Raw genomic sequence first — 19,566 nt, forward strand, 5'->3', positions numbered from 1 at the left:
TCGATTGGTCACAGAAACAGTTAGAGAGCCAATCAGAGCGACGTAGAGGCGGGCCCGTCTTTTTTCCCGTCTCCAGTCGCGAGCCCGGACAACAAGTATCTTCGATGAACATGGCGGCAAAAGAAGTTATCATCAGCCGCCAAAGCGACATCGAACGTGTGGTTAACCGTTGGTTGTTGGATTATTATTTCTCTCTGGGGCTACAATTCTTCCAGAGGGATCAGAGGGAGGATTTCTTGGACATTGTACATGTGTTTGAAGGTATGCATCAGACGAGCTGCCACCTTTGGTCTTGCTAGCTTGAAACTGCAATTTTATTCACTGCGTGTGCTCAGGTTTAAAGTCTTCGTGGTTTCTCCCTTCAATATGTAATGCTGCTTTCTTGTGGTCGTGTCTCATTTATTTATTGCGAGGCAGGAGCATTGATTGGTGGATTACCAGCGATGGTTAATCTGGAATCGTACTGTTTCACATTACTTTGACCTCTGAAACGACTTAAGTGATGGATTAGTTAAGATAACGAGCAACTACAAGCCTCGTTAACCATCATTGTTGCATTGGCCCATTTGGTTATCAAGCAGTTTGTGACAGAACCGCTAAGCGTTTTTGAAGTGCGATTTTAATGTTTAAGAGACAATCTGCTTTATTCAAGACGAAACGTCTGAATTAACCAGTGTGTGTATTTTTTCCTGCTCTTCACACGTTGATGGGTGTTATCCAGGTATTTTGAAGCGTCCCTACGAGGTCACCTCTCACACTCGGATACAAATTCGGCTTGTGCAGCTTCTGGACCAGGTCAATGACGGCAGAAGTTCCGGTAATAATATCCTTGTCTGTCTGTGTTGGAAATCTCCATGTAGTTCAACTAAAACAGCATCTCCAATCCAAATGGAGAGCGATGCTATCTATCCCAAGAAAAGAATGTGATGGTATTTGAGATGATAGAATATTTAACCCTAAAATGCACCGGGGTCCATGACGTGTTTGATGGCCATTTCGTTGTAAATCATTGCTGAGTCTAATTTCATCCATGTTTACTACTCATGAGATCATTGTGTGATATCTTAAATATCTTTGACTCTTTGTGCAGCTGCCTCGTTTGAGCAGAACAATTGTCTGGAGACAGTGCTGAGTTTACTGGAAGCTCTCAACAAAGATTTTATCATTCAGCAGGAGGACTACAACAGTGTACATGCATCACTAAGGGACTTGGTAAGTTTGTATTTTGCTTTACACTTTCATTCCTCTGACTATTCACTATTCGCTCCCCCGTTGATTGAATATTTTCAGTTACTGCTACTATGTGTCAGCACACGTTATCATCATGCTGAGGAAGAGGAGCACCAAGTTCCAAAGACTCTCCAAAACTGTAATGTAACAAATGTCCTTTGTGTCTTTAGATTGTGGTGATTTTGGTTAAGGATGGTATGTTTAAGAAAGCAGAGGAGATGATAAAAAAACACTTCCCCAGACCAATGGTTGGCAATGTGAGTTTACCATCATATCATCATCATCATTTTAGCTACCAGTATTTAGTCGCTAAGAGGGTAACATTTATCTTTACCCGCCTGTTTGTGACCTTTTGTAGATGTTAGTGAAAGTGTAGTGGCTCAGTTGGTAATACCCGGATTGGTCAGCTGTAAAAGTTGTTTGTGTTTCCTGCAGAAAGCTATCTTCATGGGCCTCATCAAAATGAAAAGTAAATCCCATCCAGTCATTGATCAGATTGATTTCCAGCACTTCATGCAGGAGATCGTGGTCTTTTGTCAGAAGATCTGCCCATTGAGACTTCCTTTTCTCTGCAAGGTCTTTTCAGTACATTAAATTTACATGACTGACAAAGCCAGACCAAAATTGGTGAGATTTGTTTCTTTACATTATTATTTGTATGTTGCTGAAACAGGCTGCAGCGGTGTGTATTGATAAGAGACTGGCAAATTCGGGTGACAATGCAGGTGACCTTGATGAAGTGTGTGAACCTGGTCCATCTTCTAATCCACAACAGAATACCAGTGCACTCTTTGCTCCATGGTAGGCTCTCTCCTTGTTTTCAAGTATCTTAATCATTTCTTATTGTTTTGATTCTCTCAAAAGTACAATGTATTAATTGTTGAACATTATTTTATGATACATTGGAGGAAGGCTTATATTTTGTAGAGAATAGAGGGTAGCTAGACCATATGCAACTCTCTATTCATCACAGTAATGAGTAATTGTCATTAAATTGTAATTTCATGTTGATTATGTAATATGAAGGGTGACCTAAAAACAGACAGGCATTCAGATCATATTTTAAAAAAATATTTTATACATTCTATCTTCTTTGAACTAAACACTCTTCTTATGCTCTTTTTCTCCAATGTGCCAGTGATCTGTCCATTGTCACCATATCCAGACTAGAAGCAGTTTACAGGAGTTTGGTGACAGGTTTACATGACAAAACATTCACTCAAGTGAAAATGGAGGCGACAAAAGAGGATTTATCTCTCGGTCTCCAAAAGTGCACCAATCAGGATGCAGATCAGGATGTGCCATACCAGGGAGCCTCGAGCAGCCCCATGGAGGCTTCACCAGCAGATGAACCAACACAAATTGATGCTGATCCTCAGATACAGACAGGGTCAAGCTCCAAAACAGCCTCAGTGCAGAAGGGAAGAAGAAGGCGGCTTTATACTGTGGCACAACTCGTTGTGGAGCCGGACAGCCAAGGGAGCTCACAGTGCACCCCTGCCTTTGAGGAAGTGGAACCTGTAGTTGGAGCAGAAGAGCTTCCCCCTGCTGCCGTTGCACCCAGTGGGGCAGAGCCACAGAGCCCAGAAATAGAACACAAGTTTGATGCACCAACACGGATCAGATATGGCTCCAGGAGGTACATATCTAAGCTGAAAGTGTCATTAAATACACAATTACATTTTATCAGTAATAACATAAGGCTTCAGTTACCATTCTGCTGATTCCAAAGGTCTTGAATGGCAACTAAAATGGCCTCGTCTTTTTAATAAAAAAAAAAAAGAGTGCCATGAATGTGTGCATGGTGCAGCTGTCTTGTAGCAGGTCTTTATAAGAAGCTTTCATTTTCTCCCCACTGGATTTCTCCTATAGACCATAAAAGTGCACATAGGCTGATTGGAGACTACCTTCTTCTTACTGTGAAATAATATATTGGATCTTTCTCACACAGAATTAGCAGTGAGTCAGAATCGTCCTCAGACAACAAAGACGAGGATTTTGCATCCTTCCCCAGCACGCCAGTGAAAAGACATAAACAAGCAGCCATCAATTCTGTCAGCCAGACAAGTCACATTTCACTTTCACCAAAACAATCCTTTTAAAGAGTTTCTGCTCTTTAAATTTTTAAGACTAGTGAATAATAGAATGGATGTATTATTTTTTTCTTTCCAAGGATCCCATACTGAAAACACCCCCTCAATCTTGGACTTTAGGAAGTTGGTAAGACTGGAAACATGTTGAGATTGAAACTGCATTTACAAATTACAGCTAATCACAGATATAGATCTAGACATAGAAATTGAGTCGGACACAAAACAGGATCTCATTGGGTTTGTTTGTGGCAAGGTGAAAGATCAGTGATTGAGAGATGGACAGAATGTGTTAAAAGCATCTTTCCATGCAGCAACACCAGTGATGACGATGTCGACTGTATTATCGACTCTTCGCTGAACAGCTCACCCAGTGCATCCCCCGCTCTCCTGCACCCTCATACAAGCTCCACGCCTCACACAAACTCCCAACAGAAGGATTCTTCAAAGACAAAATGGCAAGTGGAGAAAAACCATATTTAGTTCTGGAAAACATTCACAGGAATGTCTTGACTTTCTGAGTAAGGTCAAGCTAAGCTTGAATTGGTGTCCTATATTTGCCATCAAATATCTGTTCCGGTCTGAATCGGACTTGTTTGTGAAAGCTAAACAGTAAGATCTGCCTTTGTACACAGGAAACACCTCTTCAACAATGCAACTGAGAGCAAGGAAACCTGGGAGGAAGATTCATTTAATATCGGAAAGGACGGCAGCTGTATGTGATCTGACTTCTGTTCTTTATCAATGTTGATCTGCTTTCAAAATTTTGATGATATATTGAGGCTTCTCTTCTCTGAAAGGGTCAACCAATGAGAACTCTCCAATGTCGGGCCAGAGGAGGAGGGTGAGAACAAGTAAGGTTCTTTAGAATTTAGCTGGAGAAATGAAATTTAACCTGTTGTTTGGGTTGCAGATGTGGACAGAGGCTGAGACACAGAAGCTAATAGAAGGTGTTAGAAAATTTGGAGCAGGCAACTGGAGTAAAATCAGAGCATATTACTCCTTCAATGACCGAACCAACGTCAACCTCAAGGACAGATGGAGAACTCTGAAAAAAACTAACATGGTCTAAGAAAACTAGATAACACGGTAACATGTTTGAGAAAGAAGCCAAACATCATCTACATAAGGCCTAAATTACATTGAAACTCTTTTCCAAATTTTTCAAATCCAATTTTTCCAAAACACAAGGGAACACACATAAGGGAAAAATGTCCTATCTCTGGGCAAACATCACTGATATTGTCATATTTGGTGGTACAAGTTTTCTGTGCCACCAAATATGACAATATTTAGTGGCACAAAACTTGTGTCTCTGGTTCTATCCTGTAATAAAGTTAGGAGTGGCCTTTGTTCATTTTGCTCTCAAAGCAGAGACTTTATTTTTATACATTTTCTTTAAACTACTACACTCAATTTATAGTCACGCCTCAAAATAAATCTGATTTCTATAAGCTCAAGAATACAACAGCATCTATAAATATTAGTGAACATGCTGAATCATGTTATTGCTCATTGCAATTCAGACTTTTGTAGAATGTTTTTAATGAATTTTCAGTTTTCTTTCCTCATTCTGCAAAAAAGTGCATAAAATGCCAAATTCTACGTCTCTGCTGTTTATTTGAAGCACAAACGAATGAGAATCCTGCTCAGATCACCAAGCTGAGCTTTGACAGTTTATCCTGGAAACAATGACCAATTTTATCCTTTACGATGCTTAAATCCACATTTTCACCTCTGAAGTAAGAATGCAGCTGTAATTTCCAAGAAAGTTAATGATTATAAAATGTTTTGTTTAAAAAAAACCCCAAAAAAACAAAGCAAGCTCCAGTTTTGATTTGCTCTTATGTTAATGAATCTTCATTTCGAATAAATTCCCCCACATCGGCCTGGTGGAACACGACTATGGACATGGGATCCACTCGTCGACACTCCTGAGTCGACTTGGCTGCCACACCGAAACCCTATGAGGACAGTGAGCACAGATCAAACGTACTCAACATGCTATTAACAGTCAGGCCTCAGCAAAACTTACAAGGGGCACATCTGCCATGGAGTAGACCACAACTCCTTGGTACTGCATGGTGTTCTCCGTGATTCTCCCCAGCCCCGATTTTAGCACGTGGTTCCCATAGACAAAAGACTGCTCTGCTCCAGGTTTCACCCACACCTTAAACTGCAGAAAAAGTTTTGAGTCAGTCATACTGGGAACACTTGTCTTTTACTGTTGTCTTTCTCTTATGGCTGAACACCTAAAATGTATTTTGCTGTAGTCTACTAATACTAACACACATTCTTGCCACAATTCTGAGTGTGCTCAAAGTGAAATATGACCTCTCTGTCAATACCAAAAATATGTCAAGGTGAACTCATGTAGACCCTCTTAACAGTAGAAAATCACTGATAACTGAACATTTAATTTGTGCAAGTGTGAAATGACTTGTATTATCTTTTAAAAATGAATATCATGGCAACATCAGGTCTGTTATCATTCACTACAACTCTGACAAATGATCACAGTCAAAAATAGCACTTATCTTGACAATGGTACAATGAACACTTTCCAGAAAAGAGAATAAAAAGCATTAACAAGGCCTCTGATCCTCTTAATCAGACACCTGCAGTTAGAAGAGAGCAAAAAATAGTGCAATTTCAAAGAAAGAAAAAGTCACCTTTGCATATGGCGCTAGAAAGTCCAGAGCTGTGATGTGCAGGCGAAATTTACTGGTCTTTGTGAACTTTCCAAAACATGTCCCAACTGAGACCAACTTCTGCCTGGCGATGTTTGTGGCCAACTTCAAAATTTTCTCACTGTGGACAGAAAAAAAGAGAGAATATGGAGAGAATGAATGGACGAGCGATTGTTCATAAAGCGTGCACATGTGCTGGGTTACCTCATGTAGTACACACGGTCGTTATGGAGCCTAAAACAGTATGTACCGTCAGGTCGATCCACGAGAAGTTTAATGTTTTCACCGATGCTATTGTGAGAGGAGAGACACGTTTATGCAGCGAATGCTAACAATGATGCTAACATCGTTGATAAACACCAACATTTGGATAAAATGCCCAATGAATACTTACTATTTTGACAGCTTCTCAAACATAGTTTTTGTCTCTTCTTCTGTCAGGGGCCTCATTTTGGGAAACCCTTAAAGTTTATTTTACTGTTCTTGCGTCCGTATCTATGAAACATGAGGGGGAACGTGGGTCAAGGCGGAAAGAGGAGCTCGATACACCGGAAGTTAAGTGACATCACGGGCCTGCTCAGTTCCTGGTTTTTTGCCTTCTTTTAGCGTTCAGTCGATCGTTCGCTCGTTCTCGTCTCACAAACCAGCCGCCGTTTGGTAAGTTTGTGAAATTAAAGTTATCTACATTTTCCTAAATTATGTTACCACCAGATTTAATAAGGCACACAAAAGAGCACAAATTCGTAATGTTGTGTATTTTGAATCCAAAGCCCGTTGACGAAAACGGGTTTATCAATTAGCGTGGCTAGCTAGCTGTCAGATAGTGGGAAAAAACACAGAGCATCTGCTAACAGCATGCTAGTGGATGTTAGCTTGAGAGCAAAGACGGCTTAGTGTCCTTATAACGTGGTGTGGCCCACGACCCGGTTCTGCTAAACGGGTTGATTTGAGCTAAAACAGTTTCTGAACCATTCGCCGGGATCTCGGTTGGAGCAGGCTGTGGCTTTGGCTCCACTCGCCGTGTGAAGGCAAGAGTCTTTGCCGCAGCGGTGCAAAGGTGGTTACATAACCATCATTTTTTTTGGAAATTGCGATCAGGTCTGGGAGATTTGGGGCTCAAACCAGAGAATCTGATCGCTGTCAGGATGTCAGCTTTAGTTACCATCGCACCAGTCAGTGTTTCTTTTGGGAGAGCTAATCTCCATTATTTACCCACCAATCCTTGCCAGATTTGTACTTGGCACACACAGATCTGCCTACCATGATTAATTAAAAACCTAGTTATTAATCATTTGACACATGAATGTCTAAATTTCAACATGTTTTGTTGTGGTTAATATACCTTTGACTTTTTCCCAGCCTTAATATTACGGTAACTGTAACTTACACGCTGTATCTGTGTCTATGTTGCTCTCACACGATTGGCCTTTTTGTTCTGTTAGTTTAACGAGATTTAACTCAAACAGCTCAAACAGTTCAGCAGGCTTTATTTAAATAGTTGTTCTAAATTACATCAGAATGCATTTTCCAAATGTTTGTGTGTACAGCAGTGCAGAAAGGACTGAAATATCAAGGCCTGTTGTCACGGAAAACTCTGCAATGAAAGATAACTATGGTATTCATGAGTACTTTATCATTCGTCTCACTGAAAATGCTTTCTTGTGTGTGTGTTGACAGACTTTCCTGGTCATTTTGGGAGAAGACTTCAGAGGCTCGACTGGGAGAATCCGGCTGTCCACGTCTGTCGTGCAATCTGCATTTGTGGTTCTGGTAACGACAAACAGGAAGAGGGACGCTGAGAGACGTCTGAGTTGAGAGGAAACTGCTGCGGCTTCTCTGGCGGCCACAGAATGACTGAGTTCTGGGTTTGTTTCAGCTGCTGCATTGCTGAGCAACCACAGCCGGTGAGTCTGAGAACATGGATGTCAGATAGGTTGGCCCAGCTTTGTGCACAGCGGCAGTGTTTTTCAGTGATTTGAACGTGGGCGCGAAATGTGCCCTACCACTGGTTCAGTTGGATTCTGAGTTATGTTACCACTCCTCCTCTTCTTGCCTATCCAAAACATCAATCATGATAGAAACATGATAGAACCTCACCCAAATGGGTGATCCTGGTCTGATCTGTCCCGTTTTAGCAACCTTTCACACGACTACATGACTCCACTCACATTGTGTCATATCAAGACTATCATGGACACAATAAATGTTCTTTGAACCGACCACTAAACAACGGCTTATGTAACAGCTTTCCTTACTGTCACACATACACACCTGTTTTATTGCAGATAAAAATAGAAAGTGACAGGGCTTCCATCTTACTGCAATCTAATATTTTATAGCTCTTCGATTGACAGTATGAGGGATTATTACTGTGCCAGGCTGCAGCCTGTTGCAGGTTTCAGTGGCGCCAGCTCGTCTGCTGCGAGATAAGATAAAACACCCGATAGATGTCGACACATTTAAAAGAGAGCGTTTAAGTTTTAGGAAGACAACAGGACACATTGGCATGGTTTGTGGCTCGTTTTCTCACTGTACATTCTGCATTTCATATCTGAGCTTTAAAGGTGTGTGTGGCCTGTTTTTACAGAAACGACGGCGACGGATCGACCGCTCCATGATCGGGGAGCCAACCAACTTTGTTCACACCACACACGTAGGCTCGGGGGACATGGGCCTGGGCCTTGCTTCAGTGAGTTCTCATTTGTGCCCTCACAAGAGTACTGCAAACACTTGTGCACTAACATTTACACTGTTGCGTCACTAGGTGGACCTCGTTCAGGCCCAGATGAAATCGAAGGGGGGCTACGCACATGGAGGGTCAGAAGCATCCCAGTTGTAACAAGGTAAAACATAAGCACTGCTGCTACCACCCCGAAGCCTAGCTGAGACATGATCTTCACCCGTAGATTCCAAAAATACCTTACATTTGCAGTGCAGTGTTCAGGATAATAACTGATAAGCCCCGTGCAGCATGTCTGCTACTTCCGGGAATGAAAGCACATATTTTTCCTCTTTCACTAGAAATTGAGCCTCCAGCTTGTGTGAAGGGTGACACATCTGAGAAATGAAGTGAAATCATGCAAGCCTACATGCTTGACTTCTGTTTGTGGTGTGTAAATAAGGGGAATTCCCCCCTCCCTGTAAAGAAATTAACTTCATGTTTAAAGGCTCAGCTGTTGCTGAGAGAGGCTTCATATTTTGACAGTGACGCAGCTGTTGGGGTTTAATTTTTCAGGGCTGTTCCATTTTCTGTCCTGGGGGTTTTGTTTACCTCTTGTAGAACTGTAGTTGGTCCTGCTTGTTGCTGCTGGCTCTCCCTTGGTGCTTATTTAATACAGTTCAGCCCACCGGTATGATTTGTGTTGTCAGGACGCCATGCTGCTACACGTGCTAATGTTTGTCCCACTTCTTTCCCCCTCACAGCCCTCCAGTCTCGTGGAATCTGCTGTTGTAGATATGAGGAAGCATTTTCAAAAAGCAGTTGTGTCTATCACAGACACAGGACCAAAAGATGAATCTACTGCTTTTCTCCCCATCATGTTGTGCATATTTTTATTTTCCATTCTTATTTTTTAATGAAAGCACTGCTGTTCATTTGCTGCCATACTGTTGCACTGTACTGAGTGACTGTTGAGTAGACAAAGAGGGTTAAAAAGCTCCAAATTTCAGACATGTGCGTGCGTGCATGTGTGTGCATGAAGAATAGAGTTTGGAAGATATTTTCCGCTGTAGCGCATTCAGATGCCTGTATTTATTATCTGATTTAACGGACCTCATGGTGGCAGGGCCACGTTGGAGATTTGGAACATTGCGTTTCCATCGTTATTCTCAGAGGTTTATCTAAGGACAGGTGGAGGTGGCTAGGACACGCGCCGTCTTTGACTCCGACAGGCCACCAGTTCTCTTTGCTGTCTTGTAATAAACTTGAACTGAGTAGAGTACACTGGAGTGCGCGTTGTACACTCACGCTTAGGAATTTAGCTTTCATTTCAACTGTTTTTTTATACACTTGTTTAGGTTAAATCTAGAATTTTAATAAACAACCAACTTCCTACTCAGTCTTTTTGTTTCTTTTGTTCTGCTTGCTGGGTTGATGCTGCTGTAGATGCTGAGTCAGCAGCTTCAGGTAGAGCCGTGCGTCTTTTACCTCATCCGATGTCTGATTTTGGCCTCCTTTGAGTAATTTTGCAGTCTTAACAGAAAATTATGCTTTGAAAGGCAGCAACATTTTACAACAGGAATCTGGAACCAGCAAAGTTTTGCTTGAAAGTGATTAATGAAAAATTCTGAACCACCTTTTTGTTTGGGTGCTATGTTTCGTCCGTTTGGGTGCCAACCAACAATGACATGAGTCAGATAGGCTGTAAATCCTGTTGCAGAGGCAATTGTATTGGTTTGTCTTGTCACAAGCTCCTCAGTAAGGTTTTGTAATTAGCCTCTATAGATCTTCTGTACTGGTTCATGTAGTTTTGCCATTTCTGTTGCTTCATAGCCGCATCTGCGTTTTGTGCTTACGATACATCTTTGCTCCTTCCCTTTCTACTTCCTTCCCTGATGATGACACAAAATTAAGTGCAAATGCAAACCGTTTGACGTATACTAAAACCATGCTTTCAACCATGTTTATTTCATCTCATTCGTCTCTTTAAATCCATGCACACGTAACTTCTGCAGTGTCAAGAATGTTCAGCCTCTGAAAACCAACTTCACGCTACTTTGACCCACCTTTGTTGCACAATAGTCACCTAATTTCATTGTAGATGTTATGATGTTGACATGTGATGAAGAATGTCCCACTGATTCTCTAGGAATATTAAAAAATTCTCTATTTATCTGTACAAACCTAACCCTCCTGTTTTGTGGGAGATGTAATTTTCCTTTCTAAAGAGAAAGCTGATTAAGTGCAGCTCTTACCTGATCAGTCAGATGTAATAACGATCCAGCCAGAATTCTTGTTGTCACGCTTAAATTCAGCCAACTGGTGCAGACGTGTCCGTCAGTATTGTCTCACATCGTCCAAATCTATGATCCAGGCTCCGTTTCCAGGAAATACCTTTGCAGCAGCGCAGTGAACAAAGGCATGATCTCACCTGTTTGAGCTCATAGATCATGCTGTTCATCACTACTCACAGTTGATTGTACAAGGTGCCAACATACCAGCAGGCCAGGATCTGTTAACAGATGTAATTGTCTTTCATACACATTGTATGATTTATTACTCCAACGACAGAAAGTGGTTGTTTTGGATCAAAGCGAGCATACGTCTGTGTACATTGGTGTTGTTCTGATATTTCTCATCCAAGAATGATCTGTTCGGTGTATTTGCCAGGCAACTTGATAATATATTCACATTTGTAATCATGAGTCATTGTACAATGCGTCTTTGTCGACCTCTGTTGTCTTTTTGTTGCCCTGCTTGGACACGATGCCGTGTACGTGTAGATGTCCGGGTGTTGCAGTATACAATGTGACCAGCAGGCTGTGCTATAGGACTGACTGAATGTCACCTGAAAGGGTTTCCTTTCATACTATGATTGCGGTCATAAGACTTGTTTTATGATGATATTGTAAAAACATCAGATTTGTGCGTTATATATATTAAGGTTGATGCATATTTCTGCTTATTTTTCTTTACTGGGAAGGAAATTTGGGATTTTGCATTTCCCCTTCCTCAGGAACTGCTCGGTATTCCATTCCCACTTTAAGGAAAGCTCACCTCTTTCTGCATTTTTGGTTTCCAAATTAAAATAAATGTTAATTGTTCTTGTTTGATTAAAAAGTGTGTTTATTGGAGTGAACATTAATCATTATTCTAAATATATTCAGATGTGGTTGAAAGGGCCAGTTCAAATGATGATTATAGGAATGTTCAGTACTCATTTATTGGGTAGATGAAATTTGCAGAATGCTTGTCAAAATAGAACTTGCTCAAGTTCGAGACATGATTATAAACTGTTGGTGCACATAAGGTTCCTCAAATAAATTAGGAGCCAAAACCATGAGTTTCATATATATAAAAATAAAAAACAGGATTGAAAGTCTAATTTCTTTGATTTCTTTTGCATGTGTAAGATTTGAATGAATTATTGACAAAATGTTTGAACTGAAAACTCATTTAAACCAAGTAAATCTATGATGATATTGAGAAGATAAAGAGCAAAGGTGAAACTACTGTTGAAACCAAAGGCTGTGTTGCCCATCTATGCTGGTTAAACAGCAGAACAAGCGATGCTGCGTGCACGTGAAATGTGATCTGTGAGCTTGGGGTCGGCTCTGGAACGTTGTGAAGCTGATCCCATGATGACAGAGGTAAAGCTTGGCTTGGAACAGGATCTCCGCCTCAGCAGAGGAGGAACTCTGTCTCTCTTAATCAACGTTCAATGTCAGGACGAGTGACTCAAGGTCAACGAGAAGGCTCTGAGAAAACGTGAGGCAACTCTAAAGAGAGGAGAATATCTGTCCATCCAGCTATGGTATCAGTGTTTGCTGATGGGTGGACCAGTCAGACAGTTCCCTGAGGTAGTTTGGACCAAACAGGTCACTGTTGTGGTCTGTGTGCAGACAGTAAGGATTGTCCTCAGCAGCACCTGCAAAAGAAAGAGATCATCCAAACACAAATCCATCCCAGGCAGCTGCTGCTACAAAGGCTAGCTTAAAGAGTTGCTGGTAAGAAACGATCAAACTTTTAGACCAGAAGTGAAGTAAAGGAGACCAGGATCATACAGTGCCACTGGTCCCACAGCGTGTGTGTTTTCCATCCTCTCTGCTCTCCACTCTGGTTCCACAGGCCAGTGTTGCTGACATGGTCCATTATCTACATGAGAAAAGAGAAGATAAAACATGAGGAGTCCCAACTGCCTTCCAAGCATATGCAACAAGTGCCAGTTCAGTTAACCCGAATGTGGTTTACGTTGAAGACGGCCTCGTCCTGCTCCAGCTCTTCTGGTTTGGCCTCCCACGTACCTGCAGGACGACAATCCCACCCATCATCATCATCAGACAACAGGCAACAACAACACCAGCAGAAGCGGCGCCTCACTGTGTAGTTGACAGTTGTCTAGGGAGTCTTCTGAGGGTGTGTCATCCTTCTGTGTTGGCTCTGAGATGGTTCTGGTGGAACAGGGTTGCCAAGCAGAGAATTCACCTTCAGCAGCATCACATAGACGTGGCGGTCTTCCTTCAGGTCTGCTGAACAGCCGCAACCCTGAGAGGGACAGAAGAGTCGCTGTAAGATGATCACAAGAATAAATTGTTCAGAACTGTCCCCACTGAGCTGGTCTGTGTAAATGAGCCTAAACGGCTTGGACTCTTTGCAAATGCACTCGTCACCTCTCCTGCGTCTCCGCGGCTGCATGCTGGGCATCATCCTGTACACCCGGAAGGCATTGTTGCCCCTCTTCCTGCTGTGCTCGTGGAGCTCACACACATCAGGCAGAGAGTTCAAGGCACAACGGAAATTTGCCTTCCACGTCTTTGGGTCTGGTTTGTCTTTTCCTGGATGGTAGCGTCCTGACGTGACCAGGAAGAGAGACACTGAAGTGAGAAGTCGTGGTATGTAAGTGTGTTTCTATAGGTAAAGCAAAGATCAACTGCATGTCCATGTATTAGCTACAACATTCTTCCTGTGATTCATTTAGTCTGAAGAATTGTATGGTTCTCTCATTCCTATTTATTCCCATTCCCTTGACAACCGTTACTGGACTTTGGCAGCAACATGATCTCCAAAAACAGCAGAAGAAGCTGAGTTTTCCCATGAAGATTTTCCCAAGATGGGAATGGTTTCATGTATCACTACAGCTTTTCTGAACATTTCCTTTGCATGTACAGAAATGACAGTTTTGTAGTAATAAGACCTGTAACTGAGATATGGAATGATGAAAATAACCTTATTATAATCATTAATCTCTCAGTTGGGTACTAACTTTTAATACCTTGTTGGATATTAAAATAGATATAGATATATAGATCAGTTGTAAGGTAAAAGTACAATAAAACAACAATAATAACATCAGTAATAAGAATAAACGTGATTATAATGACTATAGTGTTGATTATAATAATAATAAAGCCAAAGACAAATGTAGGAGTAGGTTAAACTCAAAGTATGAGTTGGGCTCCTACCAGTGTGCATGGCCCAACTTCTGAAAAGTGTTGCATCTTGGTCGATACTCCAACCATGACGAGCTGCATGTTTCCATGGGATTTGGAAGATTTGTGCTGACTGATTAGTTTAGGGAAAAGAGGGAGAAACACTAACTTTCAAAATAACACGTCAATTTCAAAGCTTGCTGTGTGGTTTACCTGGTCCAGCCAGCTGACTCCAGGGTATCTCCCAGACTGAATCTGCTCCTCCAGCCATGGCCGCAGCCTCAGACGACCACCGTGCTGCATGTTGCTTCAGTACCTGCAGACCAACCATGGACAGCCTCACCGATAACACCGCAAATCCTCCTGTACCTTAGGTAAGCCTACCTCCCAAAAATCCTTCCAATCAAAGACCTGACCTACCCCTCCCTTCCAGTTACAGGAAGTGGAGCTTCTCCAGTAATTCTAGTCACTCAGCCAGAACAGAAATCTGGTTGGTTACATGAGGTTTTTCTCATGCAGAACCACCATCAGAACCAGTGTGTTAAGTGTGGTAGAGGTCACTAAGATGATGTAGCTAAGATGATCCTGTCTGATAGGTCTGAAGGTTGGACAGTAGCTAAAATGATGGCTGCATTGAATTGAATTAATCTTAAAAGTTGAGGGAGTCATCCTGACATCCTGTTCTCTCCATGCTGTGGAGAGAATGGTGGCATGTGCACACACATCAGCTGGAGGCGTCTTCTGTTCTGATACTCCACAACTGGGGTCTGTGAACATCGCTCTGCTCCAGGATCACCTGGGACCTGTTGGTGAGGATTGCTTCCTGCAATGAACACCCACTTCCCATCACCTCACATTCTCACAGCTTACAGGCTAGAACTTGCACTGAGCTGGACTTGTCATCTCTATTTATATATGTTAAAGATCAAAACAGTTTTTTACTTTTGTTAAGTGTTTTGCTTAAATGTCACTGAGCCGATCCAAGAGCAGGAGGATCCACATGAACCCACCAGACATCGTCACATGTACTGGCATGCACAGAAGATTGTGTAACCTCTTGACTGAGGCTTTGCTACTTCAGAGATGCTATTTCCTGTGAATTTTGAGTATAAACTCCGTGTAACACTGTTGTGTCACGTGAGTCACAGTTCCAGAGAACAACTGTAAGAGAGTAGTTTAGCAATAAACTCAGAGTGACGCATGTTTACCGCTGATCTTTTCTTCTTTAAAAGCCTCAGCCTTGATCTGACTCACTAATGGCTGATGCTGGTGTATAGTTACAATCTTCCAATATTCAACGAAACAACAAAACAAATGCCGTCAATGATTTTATTTAGGACAAACACTTGCCATCAAAATCTCGCAACGACATTTTACACACCATTAGGCACATTACAATAACATGTAATTTACTGTGCCCTGTGTTTGTAGAATAACAGAGTTCAAAGTTGCCATAAGCTGTTTAAGCACAGTAAATTAGGCCCTTTATAAATCAAGCAATGTATTTACATGTACATTTCTTCACTGATTCTCTATTTTAACAAGTACAAAGAACTTTTAATCTATTCTCTGTAATCTGAGAATAATTCGGATCGGCTGGGTCTCGATATCCACTGCAACTTGTTACACACCAAATAACTTCATGTCATCTCCAGATATGTCCATAAGCTTCCTGGTTCCATCCTCCAATATTGACTGATATTTTTTACTTAATGCCCAAACACCATATCTGCTATCAAACTCTTCCATCGTTTCCCTCACTTTAAAGTTTGGCTTGTTGACTTCTGAGCTTGTATCTTAAAGGTTGGTGGTTAACCTGGATGAACCAGTTGAAACATCAAGAGGGTAAAAATGAACTTGGTACCATTTAAATATGAATATTTCCCTGCTGCTTTGCATTATGGATACATATTATTTAGTGACACACTGGTTAATATCGGACCCAACCCTCTGCTGTTCTTGGTCCTCTCCATCCTCCTTAGTCCCAGTGAGAACCCCAACATCATCTCTGCCTCCTGTCTTCTTCCTCATCCCTTTCCTTCTTGCAGATCTGCTTCTACTATCCTTTAACTCCCAAGCATTTACAAAAAATTTGCACATTTGTTGAGAAGCTTACTAAAGTTTCAGTGTAACATCAGTGTATTCAGAGGAAAAGTGAAAGATTTACACCAGCTCCAAATATTTTTAGAAGATGAAAAAAAGGAGGTAAAGCTCTGCTATAGTGACCTTAAGTTGAGAGTACAATCACATTCTCAACATTTCATTACCAGACATGTGTGGCCTCCACGCTTTGGTAGCCACTGTCAATAACCATTGGTGTTGACTGGTCAGCAGAGAGCAGTGACAAAAAGGGTGTTTGGAAGGTTGGAGAGGCGGCGCCACAGCGGGCATTATCAGTGCAACAGGAAACCACCGTATGGCTGATGGATTCAGTTGTGGCAGTAAGGAGCTTGTCTGGATGTCCACTTAGGTCAGTGCTACACTTCTCTAATGTCAGATCATCAGATGGCTCCACCAGACTCTGAAAGGTCTGGTAACTGAAATCCACGGGCAGAGGGCTGTTTGAGCCTGATGGACCACCACTGCAGATGCCAGTCTCGTCACATAAAATGAACTTTTCGCTTGCATTATCAATACTAGACACCAAAGAGCAGGCGGAGATACCTACTTGCGGAAATACGTCAAAATCCGCCTTGTGTACTTGATAGGACATATCTGTGTCCACGAGAGGCAGAGAGGCTGAAGTAAGGAGCAGATGTGCCGGCAGCTGCTGGCCATCGCAGATCACACTGTCACCATCAGCACCATGATACACTGGGTCGCAAAGCAACTGGCCTTGTGTTTGGGCCTCTGACCCCTCCTGCTGCTGTGGGATAGTGGGCAAGACGATGGAATAACTTTTGTTTTCAAACCCACATGATCTAAAAGCGTTGTCGTCAGCTCTGACATGAAGATTGGAGGGAGAGGAGCATGAACTGCTGTTTGACAGCCTGTCAGTGAAGAGAGTTGATATTGGGCTTATACTGGTGAAGGGTGAAGGGTGATCTCCTGTTGTGATTACAGACTCCAGCAACCTGAAGACACAGGACAGGGTTACAAACACAGCCAATGAAAGGACACATGCGGAGCACAGACGCGATCACACTGACCACAGCTTGCTGTCATCTGTCACCAGAGGTTCCACATGGACCAGAGAAAAAATGGGCGGCACAGGTTTCAGGATCTACAGAATATTCCATTGAAAAGAAAACAGAACAAATGAAAACAACACTTTTTACATGTCTTTTCCCCCCAGATCATAGAAAATAAGTTTGATTTTGTTGTTTGTGTGGTTGAGCAGTAATAATGTGAATTCAAACCCGAGGATGCAGGTCTTTCACCATTTGTTCAGTCGGACTGATAAGAAGAAGTTTTGGTTTTGGACATTTGGCAATTTTGTCCCACCACAAATCTTTTAACCTGTAATTCAAAATGTGTCAAAAGTCAACAGGAAATGGCAGGCGAGCACATTATGACAGAGCTGCATTTAATGTGATTTACAAAGAGAACTGAGGAAACATTTTAAATGTGCAACGTACTTTACAAAACAGAGGAATGCCAAACTACTGATGAGGACTGAAGCAATGCTGAGGCTGGTGATTATGATCAAGGCAAGAGTAGCGTCAGACATGGCTGTGGAGGAACATCACAACACACAGTATAAATGTGTAACCGGGGGTCAGAACAACACAGACCCATATATGAACAAAGCTGTTTTCAGCTGCTCTGTGCAACTGAACGAGAGGTGTAGTCAGCAACAATGACTGGCTCTATGTATAAATTGCAGCTGGTAGCCAGGATGTGATGTGTGAGAGAGTGATAATAAATGCTGATGATCGTGTAGCAACATGCAGAAATTCAAGTGTCTTTACAACAAATCTTTTCTTTAAAAAGCCCAAACTCACGCGTTGTGAAATCCTTCTCAGCACTGCAGTCACTGTAACGCCCGCTCAAGTCACTGTAACTTCTCACACAGACCACATATGTTGAACTTGGCTCCAAATCTTGACTGGGTAGCTGGCTAACTTTCAGACCATGTTCAATAGCTGGTGTTTCAAATCTAAAAAGCTGGCATAAAGTTTAAATAACTATATAAACACCACAACAAAGTAAAATAAAGAGGCGTCGTGGTTACCCTTACCTTTGTTGTCTCTCCTTTTTTAAAATAAGTCACATTGGCCTTCAAGTAATTATCAACCAAGTGGTCCTCCATGTTTGACTTCCACTTGATTTCAATAACTCCCTTGGAATTCCCGATTGAGACAACTGTTGGGACTCTGGGCTTTACTGTAGAGGAATAAAGGTAGAATAATGGGTTTTGATCAGCCTAGCTCCTGATAAATCTCAAAATTCTCTATGTGTAGATTATTCTGCTTTCTACTCACTGCTAGCACTTATGTCCATGTGTGTGGAGCCCAAATTCTCATTGCCCTTCCAAACAGTCACAGTATGAGTAGCACCATAAATTGGGTCAATAGTGTTTTGATGATCCAGGGAACAGTGGCATCCCCCTGCAGTACCTTGTCTGCAGTACATGTCCCTATTAAATACAAAACATGTTAATTCAAAGGAATCCACAGCAAAATAAATGCAACCCCCCTCCCAATTTTAGTGAATTAGATTGAAAAACAACTCACTTCTTTTCTTCCAAGAAACGTAACCTGTAGAGGCTGCAGTTGGGCGCTTTCATGTCACAAGAAATAGTGTCGATCATGTCATTGGTACAATCCAAATTTTGAACTATCGTGTTTGGATCATCCAAACCTGCACGCACAAAGAATGGTCATAAGAATGGTCTTCTGAGTCTGGTAAAGAGTTTAAAAGTGAGTCGTACCGAAAGTATATCCTCCATATATACCAACGAGAACTGGTAACACATTTCCCCAAATCAACAGGACAGAAATGATCCAATTGCCATGACGCCTGAAAGAAAACACAACTAATTACTGTCACAGTTAAGATGCCCAAAGATCAACATTACCTTAACTCCATGTCGAAAGGAGATGTTCTACCCTGAAGGCTGCAGCAGAGTGCGAGTGAGTAATTTTCCTATACACTTCCAGTAAGAGCGCCCCAGTATTCGCAGGAAGTGTTGCGTTCATGGTCGGGATAGGTGTGTCCGTTCTGCCAACCCGTATGCGGAACAGATATCGTTATAATATAATTAAATGATCATAGCAGAAATTTTCACTAAAGCTCTGCTCATTCGCTTCAAAACATGTTGGAAAAACGCAGGAATATGTTATTTCCTACTTTCGGTTCTGTCCACGCTATAATAACAAAAATAACAACATCATTCTGTTATTTTCCAACAAATGCTGCTAAATCGAGGCACTGTGTAATGTCTGCGCGTCTTTGAATATTTTAAAGCAGCTTGTTGACTCTACTGCTTTTGCTATTCGCTTGTTTTTAGCGTCGTCTTGTTATTT

The 19,566-nt window shown here is 41.8% G+C and overlaps 5 protein-coding genes across 7 annotated transcripts; 2 read left to right on the forward strand and 3 right to left on the reverse strand.

The window, feature by feature from the left end:
* The first annotated feature begins 58 nt into the window (after positions 1–58).
* Positions 59–5,050, forward strand: terfa (telomeric repeat binding factor a). Of its 2 annotated transcripts, XM_011618581.2 has the most exons (13): positions 60–261; positions 722–817; positions 1,091–1,212; positions 1,401–1,487; positions 1,666–1,806; positions 1,904–2,031; positions 2,369–2,869; positions 3,182–3,284; positions 3,404–3,450; positions 3,635–3,778; positions 3,956–4,035; positions 4,121–4,164; positions 4,234–5,050. In XM_011618581.2, exons 1-13 carry the CDS (start codon positions 105–107, stop codon positions 4,390–4,392), a joined length of 1,809 nt encoding a protein of 602 aa, XP_011616883.1. In that variant the 5' UTR covers positions 60–104; the 3' UTR covers positions 4,393–5,050. The 2 variants fall into 2 exon arrangements, with proteins under 2 accessions (XP_003977472.2, XP_011616883.1); XM_003977423.3 differs by lacking the exons at positions 3,182–3,284; positions 3,404–3,450 and having other exon boundaries at positions 59–261.
* nip7 (NIP7 nucleolar pre-rRNA processing protein) lies at positions 4,849–6,564 on the reverse strand. Its single transcript, XM_003977417.3, has 5 exons — positions 6,405–6,564; positions 6,215–6,301; positions 5,993–6,131; positions 5,356–5,496; positions 4,849–5,284 (listed from the first exon to the last, which is right to left on the reverse strand). Exons 1-5 carry the CDS (start codon positions 6,458–6,460, stop codon positions 5,165–5,167), a joined length of 543 nt encoding a protein of 180 aa, XP_003977466.1. The 5' UTR covers positions 6,461–6,564; the 3' UTR covers positions 4,849–5,164.
* Positions 6,539–11,300, forward strand: cdc42se2 (CDC42 small effector 2). The gene is made up of 5 exons (XM_029846462.1): positions 6,539–6,667; positions 7,688–7,914; positions 8,598–8,699; positions 8,775–8,853; positions 9,434–11,300. The coding sequence occupies exons 2-4, from the start codon at positions 7,861–7,863 to the stop codon at positions 8,847–8,849; spliced, it is 231 nt and encodes a 76-aa protein (XP_029702322.1). The 5' UTR covers positions 6,539–6,667; positions 7,688–7,860; the 3' UTR covers positions 8,850–8,853; positions 9,434–11,300.
* On the reverse strand, positions 11,280–15,308 carry irf1a (interferon regulatory factor 1a). The gene is made up of 7 exons (XM_029846453.1): positions 14,312–15,308; positions 14,132–14,231; positions 13,340–13,519; positions 13,050–13,214; positions 12,921–12,973; positions 12,734–12,824; positions 11,280–12,597 (listed from the first exon to the last, which is right to left on the reverse strand). Exons 1-7 carry the CDS (start codon positions 14,399–14,401, stop codon positions 12,479–12,481), a joined length of 798 nt encoding a protein of 265 aa, XP_029702313.1. The 5' UTR covers positions 14,402–15,308; the 3' UTR covers positions 11,280–12,478.
* A 105-nt stretch (positions 15,309–15,413) lies between these two features.
* LOC105418655 (uncharacterized) lies at positions 15,414–19,526 on the reverse strand. 2 transcript variants are annotated; one of them, XM_011618580.2, is made up of 10 exons: positions 19,150–19,526; positions 18,972–19,060; positions 18,775–18,901; positions 18,523–18,677; positions 18,279–18,424; positions 18,043–18,205; positions 17,677–17,770; positions 17,458–17,557; positions 17,248–17,321; positions 15,414–17,172 (listed from the first exon to the last, which is right to left on the reverse strand). In XM_011618580.2, the coding sequence occupies exons 3-10, from the start codon at positions 18,849–18,851 to the stop codon at positions 16,362–16,364; spliced, it is 1,620 nt and encodes a 539-aa protein (XP_011616882.1). In that variant the 5' UTR covers positions 18,852–18,901; positions 18,972–19,060; positions 19,150–19,526; the 3' UTR covers positions 15,414–16,361. The 2 variants fall into 2 exon arrangements, with proteins under 2 accessions (XP_011616882.1, XP_011616881.1); XM_011618579.2 differs by having other exon boundaries at positions 19,119–19,526.
* Between the last annotated feature and the right edge of the window lie 40 nt (positions 19,527–19,566).

The sequence above is a fragment of the Takifugu rubripes genome, chromosome 13, assembly GCF_901000725.2.
Source record: "Takifugu rubripes chromosome 13, fTakRub1.2, whole genome shotgun sequence".
NCBI lineage: Eukaryota > Metazoa > Chordata > Actinopteri > Tetraodontiformes > Tetraodontidae > Takifugu > Takifugu rubripes.

Bases quoted from the DNA above. Each gene is read 5' to 3' on its own strand.
- irf1a (XM_029846453.1), bottom strand. From the start codon at position 14,401: ATGCAGCACGGTGGTCGTCTGAGGCTGCGGCCATGGCTGGAGGAGCAG. The intron at 13,520-14,131 runs GTAGGAGCCCAA...TGGTCACGTCAG, and splicing joins AAGTTGGGCCATGCACACTG to GACGCTACCATCCAGGAAAA. The intron at 12,598-12,733 runs GTATGATCCTGG...TTTCTTTTGCAG, and splicing joins GCTGTGGGACCAGTGGCACT to GTGCTGCTGAGGACAATCCT.
- cdc42se2 (XM_029846462.1), top strand. From the start codon at position 7,861: ATGACTGAGTTCTGGGTTTGTTTCAGCTGCTGCATTGCTGAGCAACCA. The intron at 7,915-8,597 runs GTGAGTCTGAGA...CTGTTTTTACAG, and splicing joins TTGCTGAGCAACCACAGCCG to AAACGACGGCGACGGATCGA. The intron at 8,700-8,774 runs GTGAGTTCTCAT...TTGCGTCACTAG, and splicing joins TGGGCCTGGGCCTTGCTTCA to GTGGACCTCGTTCAGGCCCA.
- LOC105418655 (XM_011618579.2), bottom strand. The intron at 18,206-18,278 runs GTAAGGGTAACC...ACTTTATGCCAG, and splicing joins AAAAAGGAGAGACAACAAAG to CTTTTTAGATTTGAAACACC. The intron at 17,558-17,676 runs GTACGTTGCACA...TTTGAATTACAG, and splicing joins GCATTCCTCTGTTTTGTAAA to GTTAAAAGATTTGTGGTGGG.
- terfa (XM_011618581.2), top strand. From the start codon at position 105: ATGAACATGGCGGCAAAAGAAGTTATCATCAGCCGCCAAAGCGACATC. The intron at 1,807-1,903 runs GTCTTTTCAGTA...TTGCTGAAACAG, and splicing joins GACTTCCTTTTCTCTGCAAG to GCTGCAGCGGTGTGTATTGA. The intron at 3,779-3,955 runs GCAAGTGGAGAA...CTTTGTACACAG, and splicing joins GATTCTTCAAAGACAAAATG to GAAACACCTCTTCAACAATG.
- nip7 (XM_003977417.3), bottom strand. From the start codon at position 6,460: ATGAGGCCCCTGACAGAAGAAGAGACAAAAACTATGTTTGAGAAGCTG. The intron at 6,132-6,214 runs GTAACCCAGCAC...TTCTGTCCACAG, and splicing joins GACCGTGTGTACTACATGAG to TGAGAAAATTTTGAAGTTGG. The intron at 5,285-5,355 runs GTAAGTTTTGCT...CTGTCCTCATAG, and splicing joins CCATGGCAGATGTGCCCCTT to GGTTTCGGTGTGGCAGCCAA.